General features: G+C 31.2%; 3 protein-coding genes and 1 pseudogene across 3 annotated transcripts; 1 reads left to right on the forward strand and 3 right to left on the reverse strand.

Annotated features, from left to right (window-relative positions):
* The first annotated feature begins 2,278 nt into the window (after positions 1–2,278).
* LOC114192334 lies at positions 2,279–3,362 on the forward strand. Its single transcript, XM_028082026.1, has one exon. The coding sequence runs from the start codon at positions 2,571–2,573 to the stop codon at positions 3,081–3,083; it is 513 nt and encodes a 170-aa protein (XP_027937827.1). The 5' UTR covers positions 2,279–2,570; the 3' UTR covers positions 3,084–3,362.
* A 6,772-nt stretch (positions 3,363–10,134) lies between these two features.
* Positions 10,135–11,196, reverse strand: LOC114189774 (NDR1/HIN1-like protein 3). Its single transcript, XM_028078461.1, has one exon. The coding sequence runs from the start codon at positions 11,084–11,086 to the stop codon at positions 10,373–10,375; it is 714 nt and encodes a 237-aa protein (XP_027934262.1). The 5' UTR covers positions 11,087–11,196; the 3' UTR covers positions 10,135–10,372.
* A 4,094-nt stretch (positions 11,197–15,290) lies between these two features.
* LOC114189910 (NDR1/HIN1-like protein 10) lies at positions 15,291–15,965 on the reverse strand. The gene has a single exon (XM_028078635.1). It carries the CDS (start codon positions 15,963–15,965, stop codon positions 15,291–15,293), a length of 675 nt encoding a protein of 224 aa, XP_027934436.1.
* A 1,370-nt stretch (positions 15,966–17,335) lies between these two features.
* LOC114190783 lies at positions 17,336–18,356 on the reverse strand (annotated as a pseudogene).
* Positions 18,357–20,741: the final 2,385 nt, after the last annotated feature.

Here is a 20,741-nt window from a genome sequence, read left to right on the forward strand (position 1 = left end):
TTCTTACCAAATCGTCCTTCTTTCTTTTCTTATGGGAAATATGACAAATAGACCATTTTATACTCATTTAATGTCTAATCTATTTGGTGGAGAATAATCCACGGTGTCTTTTATTTTTTTTTTTTAAAGTTCGTTAAGTCTAAATTCGTACCTCAATTATATATTATAAAATTATTAATGGACTTCCAACATTCTTGTAAAAATATTTATTCAGACAAATTTAAAATTGTAGAAGTATGCAGTTTTTTTAGTGAGTATTCATCATCATTAAAGAGAAAACATAGTTATGAAAAATAGTGAACCTCTGTTAATTGTTTTTCTTTTTCATAAATGTTTAGCAAAGCATAGAATAATTGGTCACCAGGATTCACCACAGAGCATGCTCCAAAAGCAGAACTTTGAGATACTGTTATGGGTCATTATCATCAATCACCAACTTCAGTTTTTTTTTTTTTTTTTTTTTGGGTAAAGCATTACTAACGGTTACTTTTCTTTTACATTTTTTATATATTGAGAAATATATTAACGAGAACACTATTTATCGTCGAGAGAGAAGTGCTAGTAATGCAACAATTTCATATTTTACTTATTGAAAGTTTTCAAGACGAGTATAATCATAAAAAGTTCATTATATGCTACTCTATTTTTCTTTTATTTTTAATAAAAGTTTAACTATGAGAGTGTATCATAATAAAATCATAAAATATGAGAAATTCTTTTTTTTTCTTATAAATATAACTAATGAGAAGGTGTGGTTAAGTGTCTTGTTTGTAAAATAGATTTAATTTGATGTGTTAATCAAAATAATTCATAAAATGTGATGAATTAAAAGGATAGTGACCTAAATTAAAATTGTAATTTTTTTTTCGATTTCTGTAATTCGTAATTTCAATAAAATTAAACTGCAACAACGTGTGGATTTATGGGTCTATTTATTTTTTAGAAATAACGTTTTTTAAATTATAAATAATATTATTTTATCAATATATATTGAGAATTTGTTTATTAAATTACGATATAAACATATTATGTATTAAATTTAGAATTATTTTTTAATTTGTTTTAAAACCATATCAAATAACATTTTAGTTTTGTATAATCGAATTCTCACAATTTTGTTACTTTATCCTTCAGTTTTATTTATCACTTGTATAAGGATAATAGTCAAGAAAAATGAGTTTTTTTTTTTAACTAAAAATGATATCAGATCGCATTAAAAAATATAGGAGAACATATTTTACACAACCAAATAAAAAAGCAGCTTAAATTTAAGTTTTAAATTAAAATTAAGTTTGAAGTTCTAAAAGCAACTTAAAACTCATTTCTGCCTAATTAAATTTCCAAATAAATTTTTGAGATGCAAACGTACTTTTCTTTATTTTAAGAGCAGATACAAATATATTTTTGAGAGTAACTAAACACTGCATGTTATGAAGTTGAAATATACCCTCTAAACTAGGTTTTAAACCTCCAACCGAAAAGCATAAGTAACATAAATCTTTAAACACATCTCACTGCGTGAAGAATTAGTTTTTAACTGAAATATTGCAGATTAAAAGAGCATCTACAATTTTAAATCGTATTATTAATACAAATATTTATCGATGGTAACTAATTTTGAACGAGAGTATCTCTAATGAAATCTCTTCTTTAGATTATATATTCTTTTTATAATTATTGATTTAGTCTCTCAATTTTTTGAGTTAATTTAATTTGGTCTTTGAAATTTTAGAATGTTCAATTTAGTCCCTGAATTTTTGAAAGACACAATTTGATATCCTTATTTTTTAAAGTAGTTCAATCTAATATCTTTCGTTATATTTCAGTTACCGTCGTCGTCGTTTGTACAATGGTGAATTGTCACTGTGTAATAGAAATGTGAGTGAAATTGTTAATTAGGTTGGTTTGTTTGTTGGACGTAATTAACATCATTTTAGTTTTTTTTTTTTAATTTATTGCACAGTGACCGTTCACCACTATACAAACAACGTGAGTTAAAAATATATTGAGAGGTACTAAATTGATCAATTTTAAAAAATAAAAATACAAAATTAAACCTTACAAACATTCAAAAACCAAATTGACCAAACTAAAAAAATTGAGATCAAATCGATAATTATACCTATTTTTTATTAACAAAATTTTAAATATAAAACTTTACTTAAGAAAACTAAATCCACCGTCCCTTTTGATACTAACTTCTTAAGATGTTTTAAAAATTCCTTTATTTAGTACATTAAATTAAAAGTTTGTAAAGAAATATTTAAAGGTCACAGTGCAATAATAACACCCACATTTCCTAGGAAAAGACATCGTTTTCTGTCCAACTATCTATCTGCCACCTTTAAACCTAACCTGCAAACCCAACACACAGAGACCACCTATCTATCAAACTTCGCTTTTCTCTATTTTTTTTTTTTTTTTGATGAGTTTTTCGCCCAAAACCTTCATTTCCCATTACACCCTTTTGGCTTTTGCAACGAAACGACAAAGACCCAAGAGCAACAACCGACCGCACAAAAGCAGGAAGTAGCAGAACGACGTTGTCGTGCTTTTCTTTTTCTCTCACGATGATGGGTCTGAGCAAGCTCGGAACCGCGATAATGGCGGTAACGGCGTTTACTCTGGTGGCCCTGGCCGCGGAGATCGTGTACGTGCTGTGGCAGCGGCGTCAGAGGCTCCGTCCTCGCGTGCGCGTGGAGCCGCAGGAGGCTTCACACCAGTGTTCTACCTCGTCTTCTCCGAGCGATGATGACGTGGACCTGGAGCTGGAACAGCACGTGATGAAGTGGCACTGTCTTAACGGTCCCTCTAGGGTGCTCTTCACCATTAAGGAGGAAGAGAGAGAAGAGGTTGAGTCCGATTACGGTAACGGTAACGGTTCGTCTGTGGAGTGTAACAAAAAGAAGTGGGTAAGTGAAGGCGTGGCGGTGGACGAGGTCGTCGTCGCCGTCGCGGTTGAACAGTTGTTGGACGAAACGACGCCGTTTTCGACGCCGTGTGCTTCACCTCCGTACTACACACCCTACACTTCGCCGAGTCGCGAGGAATGTCGTAAAGATCAAAACGACGGCAATGGATGAGTCGTTTCACACTCTGACACACTCGGTTGTTATGGTTGAACACCAGCACATCGTACGTTATGAAAAGGTATTAACATTGTAATTTAGAATGTTTAGATTGTGTAGATTTTGATTAAGATTTAGATTGATTGAATGAATGAATATGAATCCAACGTTTGGAAACGAAAGGGAAAGTTTGTGTAAAATAGGAAAAGTGCTTACTATTACTAGTGAAGTGAGCTTGAATCTGGGGTTCACTCATTGATTAGTTTTAATACCATTCATTGTTTCTTTACAAAATTCAAAGGGTCTATTACCAAATGAAGGAAAAAAAAACCCTACATTTTCAAAGTTACGACCAAATTAACTTCTTTTTAAATTAAATGTCAACTTAGCCGTTAATGTAGTTCATTTTTTCTTTACGTTCTTTTGGCTGTAAGTTAAGTTAGTGTGATGGTTAATGCTCTATAATATTATATTAAATGAAAAATAATGTATTTAATGTCTTGAAAATTTAAAAAATGCTTAGTGCTTATTTTGGCTCAAAAAAATTTAGATAATAATTTTCATACAAATAGTCGTAAGAAAAATTAATTTTGAAATTAATCTTATGTAGTGTTCTCATTTAAAAAAATATAAAGTTAATAGTAAAATTAACGTAGTGTTTTTATCCAACCTTAAAACTTCTTAAAGTTGCTTAATTTAATTTATTAACATTAAACTAAATAAATAGATATATATTTAAAACCACATATTATTAATGCTGGTAAACATTCTTCTTAATTACTTCATATCAATGATGTTAATTCACGGTTTCTTCACACAAGTGAATGAGAAAGAATTACTATTTGTATGGTTGTCTTTGAAATTTCTCTTAATTTTGTTGTTAAAAAGTTCTGTAGTATCTTAATGTAATAGCATTTATTAAAAATAATTTTTCTAATTAGAAATTAAAAATGATAGCATTTCTTTAATACTAAAATATCCATCAATTTTTGAGTTAAAGAGCGTCCTTCTTGCTTTCTCCTTCTCTCTCATCTCTTCACTGCACTTTCTTAAAAGCATAATGGTACGTACGCTTTTCCTTTTCCTTCTTTTGGATTTTGTTTTTGTTTTTACTTACAAAATGTTTTTTCCATTTCGTTTTGAAGAATCCGTTTCTTTTTCAGTGGGCCCCTTACTCATCTTTTTGGGCTTGCAAACACTGACTTCTACTGGGTAATTATATCTTACACACTCCTTTTTATTTATGCACTTCTTTTGGTATTTCCTTTTTGTAACTAATATTCCTTCAGAAATTATGTGCCAAAGTATATTTTAGCTATAGATAAATATTTTGAAAATTTATTTTCAAAATATATTCTTAAGAATACATTTTATAAATGTTGAATTTTAACACATTCCAAAATTAACTCTTTAGAGCTTAATAGTTTTATAAAATTAATTTTAGATTTTCAATTTTGAATTTTTGTGATATACGAAAACACACCTAACATTCTGTCAGTCATTTGTTGGTACTACAGCCATAAAACAAATAAAGTAAAAGACAAAAGAAATAAGAAATAAATGGATGAATAACTTGATAAAGAATAAGATAAAATTGTGAGATTTTACGTCAATCACAGATCACTTCGATTTATAGTATATAAATAGCTTTACAATATAAGTGTAATATTTATTTTAAGATTAAATTTTTTTTTCTCTTGATTTTTAATAAAAATTAAAATTAATTTATTTTGAAATTTTAGATTAATTCGGTCTCCCACTTTTAAAAATATGTCATCTTTTTAATCAAATCTTTTAAAATTTATTTCACATTTCAAATTTGTTTTACGATAGTATATGAGTTATTTACACTGTAACGTCCCAAAAATTGGATAACTTCAAATTAAATAAAACATCACATACATGAATATTCAGAGAGTACAGGGTTAGGGTATAAGAGTATTTCATACGTCAGATATACCCGTATTACAAAGAAAGGGCTCCACACGGCCCAAACAAAAATACACTAAAAGAAACAAGTAATTAAACTAGGTCTTGTTCGGAAACGAGAAGCATGACTAATAAAATCCTTCAATGTTGGGCCCCACAATGGCCCAACATCCATCAAATCCATCAAGCTGCAGCATTCCTACCATCATTACAACTGTCAAGGGTTCTCACATATGCTCACATCAACAAGGTTGATGATCATCGCAATAGAGAAGACCACACACAATATACAAGCAAGTAAAAGGGTAAGCTAGTATAAAGGAATATCATATTATAACAATTCACAAATAGTTTCAAGCCAAGCATAAATAACAAGCATCACACCAGAGCTATCAAAAATATATGAGACTCCAAGACTTGACTATCTGGATACGTGGCTGAGGCACCACCACGTGGCAGTGGAATTATGTCCTAGCAATGAGGCGTCACCGCGAGGCCTTCACGGAATTATACCCTTACAGGAGACACCACCACGTGGCCTTCGTGGAATTACGCCCTAGCCCTGAGGCACCACGACGACCTTTCGTGGAATTACGTCCTTTTGTCGAGACACCACCAGGAGCTCCCATTAAGAGGGTCCATGGAATTACGTCCAACAGATGAGGCGCCACCAAGATCTCTCACTACAAGAGTCATGGGTTACGCCCTACCACACTTAGTTCATGTTTCGCCAACCAATCAGAAAGTTCTCTCAAATACTAACATCATGTATACACAACCCATCATACAACTCATGCTTTCCAATTCATACCCAACAAAATAACATGCCATTTCCATCTCAAACTCCTATATAAATCATGCCATCATCACGTGACCCTTCTAGTAAAGCATTTGGGTCAGATAAACAAGTCACACATCAGTGAGCCACTCCACAATAACATCCAAACTTACCCGCTGCCTCGCTCAAGCAAGCAGGGCTCGCTCAGGCGAGTGGGATCCTCTCGCTCAGGCGAGTCCCATCTCGCCTAGGCGAGGGCGCGACTAGGGAACAGTGACCTCTGCGGGGTCTCGCTCAGGCGAGCCCCTTCTCGCCTAAGCGAGATTGCACCTCGCTCAAAAATGAAGCCAGGTCGCCTGGGCGACCGTTCGTGCAGGAAACTTGGGCGAGCCTTTGTCAGCCTCGCCTAGGCGAGGCATGCTCGCTTGGGCGAGAAAACCAATGTCCGCCATTGTTCTTTCGAGTGACAGTCACCCACACATACCCACACAATCCAACAGGCATTTTCAACCGATTATATTCACACATAGGTCGTTCAATCATCATATACTCATCAAACAAGCAGATTTTACCGAAAATATGGTAAGGTCTAGCTTCCCTTACCTGTACATAGCTAAAAAGGAGACTTCTGACACTCAACAGCCGATCGAGCACATCAAATCTAAGTGTAGATTCAGGAGCTGAAAACGCGTAAGTGGAATAGAGGAATAGAAGAGATCGATTAACTAGTTTGGAATGGGTTGACGGCAAAACCCTAGCAGAACGTTGAGGCTGCTCACAGAGGCAAGAAGTGTACTGTTTCTAAAAGTGAAGGAAAACTGGGACAGTTAGGGCAGATTAGGGTATGTTTTCACTCCTTGGGCCAGCCTTTAGGTCCATTAGGTTAAGGGCAGCCCTTAAAACACTAAGGCAGAAAACTGGACCTTACATACACCGTTTAACACATTTCCACTTCAATAATAACTGAGAAACACATTTAAAATATCAAATAAACTTAATAAATTTGATTAAACTATGAAATTACTGTAAATTATTAAAGTTGGTTAAATAAATATTTTTTATTTTATAAAACATTATAATAAATAGAATATAAATAATTTTTTTATAGAGTATCACCGAAATATTAAAGTTTGTTAAAATAGAATATTACTATAAAAATTTTAAGTTAGTTAAAATAAAATATTACTACAAAATTTTTAAGTTGATTAAAACAAAATATCACTATAAAAAGATTTAAGTCGGTTAAAATATAACATTACTATAAAATATTTAAGTTGCTTAAAATAAAATATTACTATAATATTTAAGTTAGTTAAAGTAAAATTATATTAAATCTCAAGTGACTTTCTCTTATGTTTTGTATATAATCGCTCCTATTAGATCTCACGTTATTCTCCTTAAGGATTTTGGTGATTATATTATTGAACTCGTTTGTCAATCTCGTATAAACACATCTTCGGTCAAGTGGTTGTCTTTTATGCTTTTTTATGCAATCGCTCCTCTTCTGCCTAAGCAACATTGGGACGAGCATAAGCATTCTTAGAATGTTGGCGTACTTCTCGTTAAATATAAGTCTTCTTAATTTTTGTAGGGTTAAATATATTTTTATTTTTTGATATGAAATTTAAATTCATTTATGTCTAAATTTTGATATATTTTTATTCACAAATTTTTATTTATATCGTTTAACACATTTTCACTTCAATGTAAACTGAGAAACACTTTTGACATGTCAAAATTTAATGTAATTGGGTTAAAAGAGTTGTATCTATTCAGTTTTAAAGTTTAGAGACTAAAATATATCAAAATTTCAAATTCTCACTTTTTTCTCGTTTTATGTTATTAATGCATTCAATGGAGTGCTAAGCTTATGGGGATTGATTCTGCTGTAATTTATTAATTGGATTATGAGGTTAGAATGAAAAAAAAATAATTTATTATTTTGACTATTGTTGTGATTTATTTTTATCTAGGTCTTTTGTATGTAAAAGTAATAATGTTTATTATTCCCCTCGTGAGTTTGTGTTGTTAACTGATGGGGGAGAGTATGAAAGTTATGAAGAAACTATGTCGCATGAAAAGAAATACAAGTGATTCAAAGTCATGCAAGAGGAGATGAAACCATTGTATGAGAATCATACTTTTGAATTGGTGAAGATACCCCAGGTTAAGAGAGCACTAACAAATAAATGGGTTTTCAAATTGAAATTAGAGGAAAATAATTCAAGCTAAAGTATAAGGCAAGATTGGTTGCAAAAGGCTTTAGTTAGAAGAAATGAATCGATTTTGAAGAGATATTTTCACTTGTAGTTAAAATGTCTTCAATCAGAGTTGTATTTGGCTTTGCAGCTAGTTTAAATTTAGAAATTGACTAACATGTGAAAACAACATTCCTTCATGGTGACTAGGAGGAAGAGATCTATATGGTACAACCTTAAGGTTTTGCAGTCAAATGTAAAGAAAATTGTGTTTGCAGATTGAAAAATAGCTTGAATGGGCTTAGACAAGCTCAAAGGCAATGATATAGAAAAATTGATTCCTTCATGATGAATCCCGGGTATGATAAAACTTCTTATGATCATTGTGTTCTTGCGAAGAAATTTTCTAATGGAATCTTTATCATTCTCTTGCTTTATGTCGATGACATGTTGATTGTTGGTCATGAAAAGAATGAGATTCAAAGTTTCAAGAGAGTTAAGCAAGTCCTTTGCAATGAAGGATTTAGGTCCTACAAAACAAATCATTTGCATGAGAATTGTTCGTGAGAGGAAGAATGGAGAATTATTCATGATAGGAAGAATGGAGAATTGTGGTTATCCCAAAAAATATATTGAAGAGGTATTAGAGAGATTTAATATGAAAAATTCTAAGCCTGTTTGCATTTCACATGCAGGTCACTTCAAGTTGAGCTTAAAGGAGTGTCCTACAAGTGAGAATGAGAAAGAAGAAATGTTGAAGACTCCATATTCATCTGCAGTTGGTACCTTGATATATGCCATGGTGTGTACAAGGTCATACATTGTTCAGGTTGGTGTTATGAGTCGTTTCATTGCTAATCTTAGAAAAGAGTATTGACAAGCTGTGAAGTGGATACTTAAGTATCTCAAAGGTACTTATAGAGTTTATTTATGCTTTGGAAGTGGTAAGGCTATGTTGAATGGTTACACATATGCATACATGGCAGGAGATATGGACTCTAGGAAGTCTACTTTTAGTTATATGATGACTTTTGCAAGGGGAGCAGTGTCATGACAATCCAAACTACAAAAATGTGTAACTTTATCTTCTACATAGGCATAATATATTGTTGTTATAGGTTACAGGCATACTATATTGTTGTTACGGAAGCAAAAATTCTTACAAGTTAGGATTATTATGAGAAAAATATATTTTGTATTGTGATAATCAAGGTGCAATACATCTAAGCAAAAACTCAACTTTTCATTAAAGGTCATCGAATATCGAAGTTTGATATCATTGGATACAAGATATGCATTACAGATGAAGCAATTATCACAAGGATAAAGCCAATTTTGTTGACTATGATCCCAATGAGTTGGTGAGGGAAGATTGTTTAAAATCTAAGTGTGACTCTAAATTTCACATTGATTAAGAATGAGAAAGTTAAGCATCATATAAGGATGAAAACTTATAAATCTATTGGTTTAAGGTTTTGATTTGAAAGTGATGTCAATCCCTAATATATGGATTAGGGATCCTTCTCTTGATTACTTGATATAAAAAATAAAAGAATAAACATAATTAGAAATAATAATATTTAATTAAAAAATATTTTGATTAAATTTAATATAATTAATATGTAAAATTATTGCTTTTAATTGAAAATCACACTTTAATTAATTATGAGTAATTAGAAATTTACAGCGATTAATTTAAAAATATAAGACAATAATTAATTAAATAATAATGAATTAAAAATTTTGATTTCATATCATAAAAGTTTAAAAACTAAAAGCATGCAAGACTCAGCGAACGATGAAAAAGATAATAATAAATTATAAAACTTTTTACTTTCTTCCGAAATATCTCCTAATTTAAAATATGTTATAATTAAATTAAAACTTCCTGTGGGTGGAACCCGAACAACGGAATGGAATAAGAAAATTTAAACGCTATTCCTGTTAATCGAATCCTATTCCTGTTAAACATGTATAGGGAATGTATAAGGGAGGTGAAATATACAATGATATTCACAGTAAGAAGAACATAATATGTAAAAAAATTGATATGCCGTCTCAAGTCATTGAAATCACCGATACCAATTTTTTTATATGAAAAAATTAAAAAGCCGTCTTCGGTTCTTTTATGAGAAAGCTATATTTTCTCTGATAAAATATCTAAAACAAAGATTTATCCTATTTTCAAGACCAAAATATTAAGTCTACAAACTTTACAGAGTGAAATTGAGACGTTTATGAAGAATATAAAAAATAAATTCATAAGATATGGATCTGCTAGCCATCAATTTGGGAACAAATGTGATCAAGAAAATATACATCACCGAAAGAAATCAGTGAAGCAAGATAAAGAACCAAGAAACCTCGATCCAAACAAATAAAAAAAAAAAAAAAAAAACTCAACGGATCCACCACCGTTTGTAAATCCAATCGCACTCCGTGGCCTCAAACGCAGCGTCCGGGGAGCTAGTTCCGTTACGCGATTTCAGCGGCACGTGCAACCCACACCGAATATTGGGTCTGATGGTATGGCTTTTGAAGAACAAGAACTTGAACCGGACATTCATGAAGAGCTTCACGTCAATGGGGAAAATCCCGGAGTCGTTGTCCTTTTCGAACTGGGAACCCTGTTCCGCGGTGAGTGGTGTCACGCGCTGGCCATTGAAGAGGGGGCTGATGAAGGTGGTGTTTTTTGTGTGCTGGAAGAAAGGCCCCAGGGTCTGGGAGGCGAATCGAGCATCCTCGTATAAAGCGACCGCTTCGATTTGGTCGTAGTAGACGCCGACTCTTTTGTTGGGGTTGCGGATGGAAACGTTGAGGGCGAGGTTGTAGTGGAGCGTGTTGTTGGAGTACGTGAAGCGCGTGAGTGAAGCATCGGTGACGTGGAATTTGAGAACATTGGGACGCACGATGAGCCAGAAGAGGAACACGAGTACGGCGGCGATGACGAGCACGGTCACGAGGATCTTGCAGATGAGGCTAATGATGCAGTCGAAGATACAGCCACAGCAGCAACTCAGGCAGCCGCATCCTCCTCCGCTGCGCGACGGACGGCGGTAGGACTTCGGCGGCGGAATGGAGGGACCGTAGTAAGCGCCGTTTAGTTGCGACATTGAGAACAGCAGAGAAAGATAGCGGAAATCGTTTGAACTTTTAGAACGTTGGTAAAGGGATCTGAAAATTGTGAAGGGAAGCTTCTCTTTTGAGTATAGTGAAAGTTGTAATGTTAGCCTTTATAGTGCGGTGAAAGCGTGTGAGGAGTTTCAAGCGCGTGAAGGGTGACTTCGTGGGTGTTGCGGAACTTTACCACGAACTTCAGTGAAAACCTAACCACTATAGGAAATTAAGGAAAACTGAAAAAAAAAATATAATATGATTTTTATAAAATTCTATAATATTTTTTAAATAAATTTGACATTTTAATATTATTTTGGTAACGTCTACTTTTTTTGGTTCTTCTGTCACAATCACATTAGGTGGAAGAATGTACGTTTGAGGCAAGTCAAATTGCTTCTTTCTCACCAGCGTGTTTTTGGAATTCATACAAATAAAATAAACCGTTGATAATATTTAATTTTTGTAATTAATGAATTTTCATGACTTATACAAAATTTTAAATCTATCTAAGTTACATGTACGCTTTCAAATATTTAAAATTATAAAATTCTTATATAATAGACTCAACAGAAAATTGTTTGAAATTATTATAAAATATTATTTATTTAAATGAGATTTGCTATTTTTTTCAAGCGGTTTAAGAAATAAAGTAACCGCGTGAAAAAAATCTAAACCTTATTGAATAAAGTTTTAATATGAATTTATGCGACTTTAGTGTTATTCGACACTCACTTTTTTTTTTTGTTTCTGTTTTCTAAATTATCACATTATTTGTTTTTGAACTTTTCTTTAAAGTTAAGATTTTGTTTCTATATTGAGGTTTTCTTATACGGTAGGATTCTAAATTTTGAAATCTCAAACTTAACTACACTTATTTAAAAAATTAATTTCATTCTGAAAACATTCTTTTAATTTGAAAAATCTTGACCATTATATTTATATAAAATCTAACACAAACACAATTAAAAAGATTTAAAATTTGGTTAAATATTAATTATATACAACATTAAGAAACTCTATTTAACCCTTAATTTAGTTTCATTTATATTTGCTATGGTTAACTTAAAAATAGTTATTAATACGTCAAATATACCAATGTATAAACAAAGATTAGTTGCATGAAAATGTTGATGAACACATTTCATCTGCAGAAAAAAATTATGTACAAAAAAATAGTTAACCATATTAGTCATATTCTTTCACTCGAAACGCATGTGTATGTTAGTGTACGTGTTGTCACAAATAGAGTCTCAATTTAATACACAAATTTCATCAAATAAAAGAGTCAAATACATATTATGTAGAAAAAAATCTCAACGTTTTATTATTTCATTTCACCTTATTATCATCATTTTTAACTTACACTGTTTGCATAGTTTTTTTTTTCATCCTCTTACCTTCTATTAATTCTACCATTACGTATCAATATTATCATTTATTATGACTAGTAGTGTCATATCTATTCACTTATTTTACTTTTTTTACAATAATTATGTTACTTTCCTTTTCATTAGTCTCTTGGTGGGGTTTCTTGTCTTTTAATAATTAAATTAAATTTGATTAAGAAAAATTAAATTATCTGTGAAATAAATGAATGATATGGATGATACTAATAAATATACTAATTAAGAGATTAAATAAGGGAATCAAGGGTAATAAATATGCAATGAAGAAATAAAAAATAAAATAAAATCAAAGAGAGTCTTATATTACTCCTTCTAAGCATGAAAATGAATTTTTTTCTTTGTCATTAAAACATCGCTAGAATTGCATATCAATCGTAACTTAATAGTAAATTGAATTTATTTTACAAATAAATGAGAATTGATTATCAAAAACGTACTTTTAATTGTATTGAATAGGAAATTAATAGTAGTTCAAGACCGACGTAAAATCAAGAATCAAAGTTCTAAAAGAAAATACCTTTTTCACCAACAATAACTAGGGATGGCAATTAGGGTTTGGTCCGCAGACTCACATAAAAAAACGTGGGGCGGGCCAGGGTAGTGAGCCCGCATAGACCTGCAGCCCGCACGGGCTAGTCCGCGGCCCGTAAGCCCGCATAAAATTTTTAAAAAAAAAACTTGCACTTGTGTATATTAATTACTTCTTTTATGGATTCTTGCATTAACGTTTCAAATTCTTGTATAATTGGGAAAGACAAGTATTATGTAATTTTTAATGTGCTAAAATTTGAAGAATACATTGTGTATGTCATAATATGAATATGATGAAAATGTTGAATTATCAATTTATCATCTAATTCCCCAAAGTCTTTACTTAATTTTGTGAACTTCTTAAAGTTTCCCAATTTTTAAACATTAAAAGTTTTATCATAAAAAAAATTTAAAAAAATAAAAAAAGTGGGCCGGCCCGCAGGAAGGGACGGGCCAGCCCGCATTGCCACCCCTAATAATAACCTTTCTAATCAAAAAAAACATGTTTTTGAAAGATTTGTTATTACTGGTAGAATTTAAAAAAAAAATTGTTGTATATGATTTTCATCAGAAAAGTTTGTAGATGACAAGGAATATTTTAAGGCAGGCAAATTATCAATTTTACTTTTTTTTTATAAGAGAAAAAGATTAGGCTCATTTTGTGTTGTATTTTATTAAATTTTTTAAATAATTTTAAAAATAAAAAATCGGTTTCAAAATTTAGAACATTGTTAATCTTGTTAATTTTTCGTTAATATGTTCGCTATAAGTATATGGGCCTTTTTTTGCGTGAAATGGTATTGAAAGGATTTATAGATTAAGAGTAAAAAAATATATTTATTTATTTATTTATTACACTTTCACATTGTACCTATTACTGGATAATGATTGAATCAGATTAAAAATGTTAAAGGTATATTTGAAAGTAAAATTTAAAGCTCAAGACAAATATTTTATGAAGACTCAACTCGGGTTATGTAGTGGGCTCAATGAGAGTGCAGACCGAAGGTTGTACGGCCCAAAAGGGCATTCAGTTCAGGAGGTTTCTCCGTGCACCTCCAAAGTTTTCGTTAGTATCCCAAAAATTTTAATTCCATCTATGTTCTTACAGTAAAACTTAAAACGTAAAAAGTAATTATTCTCTCTCCTCTATTTATGACATGACCCAACTAATCCTGTACCTCTAATATTTCTGGATGTCAACGTACGGTTTAGGTTTAGACTTATGAGTTATGGATATCGACATCCGCAATATAATTTTTTATAAAAATAATTTTTAATTTTTTTAAAATTAAATCATTTTCATATAATTAAAAATAATTTAACCAACTACTATATCATGTTTATACATGTTATATTGTGGTTAATGCATTAAGTGGATCAAGAATCAAAACCAAAAAAAAAATTAAAATTAAAATTAAAATATAAAAAATAAAATAAAATAGGTTGCGGATGTTGATATCCAACAATACAAAAATGACATCCGTTTCAACATTAGTGCGGATGTCGCGACATCCGCAATACAATTTTTCATAAAAATTATTTTTAACTTTTTTAAAATTAAATCAGTTCCATATAATTGAAAACAAATTAATCATATACTATATTAATGTTTATACATGTTATGATGTGATTACTGCATCAAATTAATCAATAATCAAAATAAAATAAAAATTAAATGAAATCTAAAAGAAAGGGTTGTGGATGTGGACATCCGCAATACAAAAATGACATCAATTTCAACATTATTATGGATGTCCACGTTTGCAATATAATTTTTCATAAAAATTATTTTAAATTTTTTTAAATTAAATCAATTTCATATAATTGAAAATAAATTAACCAACTACAATATTAACCAACAACATCAAATGGATCAAGAATAAAAAAAAATCAAAATTAAAATTAAAAAAATTAGGTTAATTGAGAACATATCTCCAACAAATAAGAATAAAGATTTTAATTAAAATTTATCCAACTCATTAATTTGGTTCCTTCTAAAAGTTATAATAATTTTGTATTACATGTTACTTTGTTGGTAGACATTACTAATTAACTCATGACAAATTATTTTTTATGATTGACTTTAACTACTTAATTTTATACTATGTTGTCAAACTCACTTAAATTCAATAATGTTTCATCATTCTCTTAAAATGTCATCTACCCATAAAATAAAGGAATCACAAACTGGAATTCAAAAAACAGATTAAAACGTGCGTGTGGATATGAACAACGTAGTAAATCCCCTCCCTGGCTGGACTCAGAAATCAATTCGGCACTTGGTGGCCTTAAACGGAGCCACAGTTTCCCCCTTAGAAGTCAAAGGAACTTTGAGTTCACACATGCCTCTGGGATGCGAATTCCCCAACTGATAATCTCCAAGCCTGAACCTGATCCGAAACTTTATTTTTATATCAATCGGAAACACCCCATCCTTGGAATCTTCATGGAACTCAGAAACCTGGTTTCGATCGAACACCATCACACGTTGTCCGGAGAAAACGGCGCTGAAAAGGTTGGTGGCCTTCTTGTCCTGAAGGTAGGAGTTCCAGGGCATGTTGACGTCGGTGGTGGAAAACCTAACCCCGCCATAGAGCGCGTTGGCCTGAACGACGTCGTAGTATATCTTCAGCTTCTTGTTAGGGTTGCTTGCTGTGATGTTGAGTACGAGGTTGTAGCGAAGGGTGGTGGAGTTGGCAGTGTAATCGAATTGCGTGAGGCTAGCGTCGGTGATGTGGAATCTGAAGGAGCGGGGCGTGATGATGATGTATAAAACCAAAATCACGAGCATGGCGAGGACGATAACGAGAACCAGAAAGATCCACAGGGTTTTGCTGAGACAGAAGCAGCATCTTGTGCGGAGACGCTCCTTTGAAGGAACGGAAGCGCCGTCGATTGCTGCGGCGGTGTTCGGTGGCGGCTGTGTGTCAGCCATTTCTCAGGCGCGTGGGCGTGGGAGTTTTAATAAGCAAAAATATTGGTGAAGTGAAAGAGCGTTTTGGTAGCGTAGAAGACATGGTTGTGTTATGTATTGGATAAGGCGATGATGAAGGATGGGTCAAAGCAAACGCGCTTCTGACTTCAACTTGTTGAATAATACAATCATGCAATGTTTGACGTTTCGTTCTAGCATAACTCATTAATGCGTCTTTTTTCCTACTTGCGTTGGAATACTCCAATTTAGTTACTTAAGTTGGAAGTAAAATTTCTTCTAAACTTCAGTTCTAAAAACTAACGTAAATTATATTTTCAACCTTAATTAAACTTAACCTAACTTGCCTTTTTATTCAAAATGCAAACACAGTCAAATTATATCATTATAAAGCTATGAATTTTGCTGCGGTTTGGTCAACGTTTAGGATGTATAGTATTTCTGGGTACAAAATATTCTACGCGTTCCTTTATCTGTGGTTTTAGAAAGAAATACTCTATCCACTTTCATACCTGTTAAAAATTCACATTTCAATTTTTTCTTATGAGCACACATGTGAGCCTAATGGATAAGTAAAGTAACTATTGCCATTGCCATACCATGAGGTGACATAATTATGTAATTTCACGTTTGGTTTTTTCTTAAAGGTATTGATATCTTATATATATATATATATATATATATATATATATATATATATATATATATATATATATATATATATTATCTTTTAATAAAAGATTATTGCTAATACTAAACATGTATTCTTTTATAAACTAGACTGTTATTCTATTATTTACGTTTTATATTTTGAAGGGTATATATTGTACAGAAAAGTTATGTAAGAGATATATAAGAGTGTTATTTTGTTTATGATTGTTTGTATAAGAATTAAAGCACCCTTTAAATGCTCTCCTTAATTTAATTTAATTATTTGTTGATAAAAGAAATATTGTACAGAAAAGATAGTTTCACTCTAAAAGAAATAACTAACTTTTTGTTACGGAAAGAGTTTTGTTATATAGTTTTCAAATTTCAAAGTAATATAATAAAACTATTTGATAAGTAGTATTAAGTAGTTGCAAAGGACTAACACAAATGTTTGAATCAAATATATCATCATGTCTTATTGTCTTATTCATGCACATATTTTTTTAGTAACAATAAAATAGGTTAAATATGTGTTTGGTCCTTTAACTTTAAGTAAATATTAAAATTAATTCATTTTAAAATTTTGAATTAATTTAATTATTTATTTTTTAAAATACATAAAATTAATTATTTTAATCAAATTTTATTAAATTTATTTAATATTTTAACGTTTCATAATAATATTTCATTTAATATTAAATTAATATTAAAGTAAAAATATATAAACCGGTGTAAATAACTTCTGAAATTTAGATAAATGGGTAAATGGAAGCATGGAATCTGACAAAGTAAGTGACAAAATTAATGTCGTTTGTGACATGTCACGTGAAATGGGGACAGTCAGAAATGGACACGACAATAGGTGGACACAAACACAGTCGCCATTGGAGTTTTTCCTTTGGAACTCAAAGGGACCTCAAGCTCACATTTCGCCTTGGCCTTGGTGCTAGAACTTGCGGAATCATTAATCATGAACTTAATCTTAAAGTAGAGTCTCACAGAGAAATGAAAAACCCTATTTTTCTCATCTTCTTCCAAGCCCTTCACCTGACCCTCATCCAACACCGTCTCGTAATGCCCCGTGTAAACGCCGTTCAGGCGGTTCGTGGTCTTCCTGCGTTGCCGGAATGACTCACGCAACGTCAACAACTCCGTCGACGCGAACCTGACGCCGTTGTACGACACCTCGCTCTCCACGCTCTCGTAGTAGAAGTCCAGCTTCTTGTTGGGGTTTCCCGCCGTGAAGTTGAGGACGAGGTTGTAACGGAGCGTGCTGTCGCTGGAGGTGTAGTTGAACTGCGTGAGCGTGGCGTCGGTGACGTGCAACTTGAAGGCGCGTGGCTGCAACACGGCGTAGAAGATGACGAATACGACGACGAGGAAGATTATGAGTGCGAGGAGAATCTTCCAGCAGATGCTGAAGAGACAGCAGCAGCAATTTCTGTGGCGGCGGGGACGTGGCGCCTCCGCCGGAGGAATCGCGGGCCTGTAATACGCACCGTTTAGTTGGGTTGCTTATCCGCCATGTTGTAATGATAGGGGATGAAGAATATGAAGTGCTCTTTTTATGATAGAAGAAAGATACATGTGTATAAATATACATATAGGAGGATAAAGGGCGTGTTTGGTTGTTTTTTTTTTCTTTTCGTTATTTTGTTTGTTTGAATTGTTGAAGATGGTGGGTGTAACTGAGAAGAGGGTGCAATTAATTGCACGAAAAGCGGAATAGGTTTGAAAACTCTACTAAGACGCGTTTGGGTAGGGACATTAACATTCTTGTCATTGCTACATGTTGATGAGGATTCAAGTGGACAATGGCGTGACAACCAAATGTGTTAAATTATATTTTTTATATTAAAAAAATTATTTTCTTACATAATTTTTTTTATTTAAAATAAGCACGTACCATAATAGAATTAAAAAAATGTGATAATAATATATACGAAAGTGTATCATAAAATTTATTATCAATAATCATATATTAAAAAAAGCAAAAATTACTATAAATAATTTTTGAAAATTTGAATAATTGAACTAGAAATGAAGTTTGTTGTAATATCTCTTACAATATAGATTATCATAGTGTTTGTTATAAAAACTTTTAAAACCTATAAAAAAACACTCAAAAAAAGATAAAACATGTTAATGACAATCAACTCAATGCCAATTAGAATTCAATGAAAATCAACTCAATTACATGTAACAATGAAAAATATTTGAGTCAGGTCGTCTGCTTGTTTTTTTACTAGAAAGATAGCACAGTAAACAATATGCAGTATATTTTAATGACGAATACTGAATACCAAATACTCTAACAGTAAAGGAAATAAGCTAAACCATATGTATTGAAATCTTCTTAGATAACCATCTTTACTATACAACAAATAATTTTCTAGATTCACTTGATATGGACCCCATTTTAGATAATCATTCGTACCTCATCAATTTGATTTGGTGGGTATTGCCCAATTTAAGAACGTTTACCCATATCACGTTCTAAAGCATTTTCAAATTCATTATATATAACTCTAGAAACTTTATAGAGTTGTCTTTTATTTTCTTTAATTTCTGGATTATCATAAAGTTTTTCAAGTTTAGATGACGTAAATACATTTTTTTCATCTTCATCACAAATATTTCTCTTATAAAAAGAATCAATTCTTCTGTTTCTGATATAAATTTGTTACCTCTCACCTATTTAGTAAAAGATAAAATTATAAATATCACAAATTAAATATCAAAACCAAGACTCAATATTTTAAGAAAATTAACACCTTCTAAATAATTAACTTCCTTTATCTGAAAATAGATTCTTAATATTGTTCTTCCCTTATACAACTTTAAAATCTAAAATAGCTATATCTGCACAAAGAAAGTATGATCAACAATTAGAGCATGCTAGAGCGTAGAAAAGTCACACACAAGAGAAAAACATATTGTTTAAAAAAAGGATAAAAAATGAATTTACTCAAAAGAAAAAATTGTTCGATTCAAAATATTCCTTAACTCCTTAATTTTGTTGTGGTGGCGTTTGATTTTGAAAATGATAAGTTATTGATGATAAAAATTTGAATAGAAAAAATAACAAATAAAGAGATGAAGGTACCGAAAAGAAAGAAATCAAATAAAAAAGTAAAATAAATTACAAAAGACAGAAAACCTGATTTTTAAATTTTGAATAAAACTTTTTAAAACTAAATTATACAAATAATATATATATATATATATATATATATATATATATATATATATATATATATATATAAAAAGAGAAAAAAAAAACCTTGGGGTGTCAAGCTGAAGTTCCGCCGTTGCAAGTGGATAATGAAGTTTCATTGTAAGTTGAACGCAAGTGGCAAGAAGGTAGGGTTGGGATTTTTATTATTAAGTGAAGTACTATTTTAAATTCATTTTTTCGATATATATTTTTTTATCAACAATAATATATAAGATATATAAGTATTATAGTACAAATTTTGTTACTTCTTTTTTCCAAAATTGCATGGTGGAAAATTTTATGGAATGTTCAATAAGTGAATTAGGTTAGGATTTTTCTTATACTATTTTAGTTGTGTGAGCTGAATTATCATCCTATAATACTAATAGTTATTTAAATATTAAATAATTGTTAAAAATTTAAAATCATCAACATTGGTTATTTTTAGTTGATATCGATTGATATTATTTTCTTTTATTAAATTTGACCAATATTTTTTAATTAATATTGATGATTTTTTTATTTAACATGGACCAAAATTGTTTTCAGTTGATAAAGAATAAAATTTTGTGTTGATAATAAAAATAATCACAATAGATATAAGTAGAAAAATAACCACAAAAGACCTCAATCGAACAAATCTAGTTTACATCCACTAACATATAGTCTTCCATTGATACAAAAAATGTTGACTAATAATGTAAACAGTCTACAACAATAAGAAAAAAATAAAATTTAAGTGAAAAATAGCTCTTATCAACACAAAAATATCTATGAAACATCCACTAAAAAGTGGCCTTCTCTAGAATGTCTTAGTCCTAATCAAATTCCACATGTACAAACTAAAATATAGTTGAGAAAATAATACAAAATAAAAGAAACATGAACTACAGAAAAATAAATTTTGAAAT

This window comes from Vigna unguiculata, chromosome 7 (assembly GCF_004118075.2).
Source record: "Vigna unguiculata cultivar IT97K-499-35 chromosome 7, ASM411807v1, whole genome shotgun sequence".
NCBI classification, from domain to species: domain Eukaryota; kingdom Viridiplantae; phylum Streptophyta; class Magnoliopsida; order Fabales; family Fabaceae; genus Vigna; species Vigna unguiculata.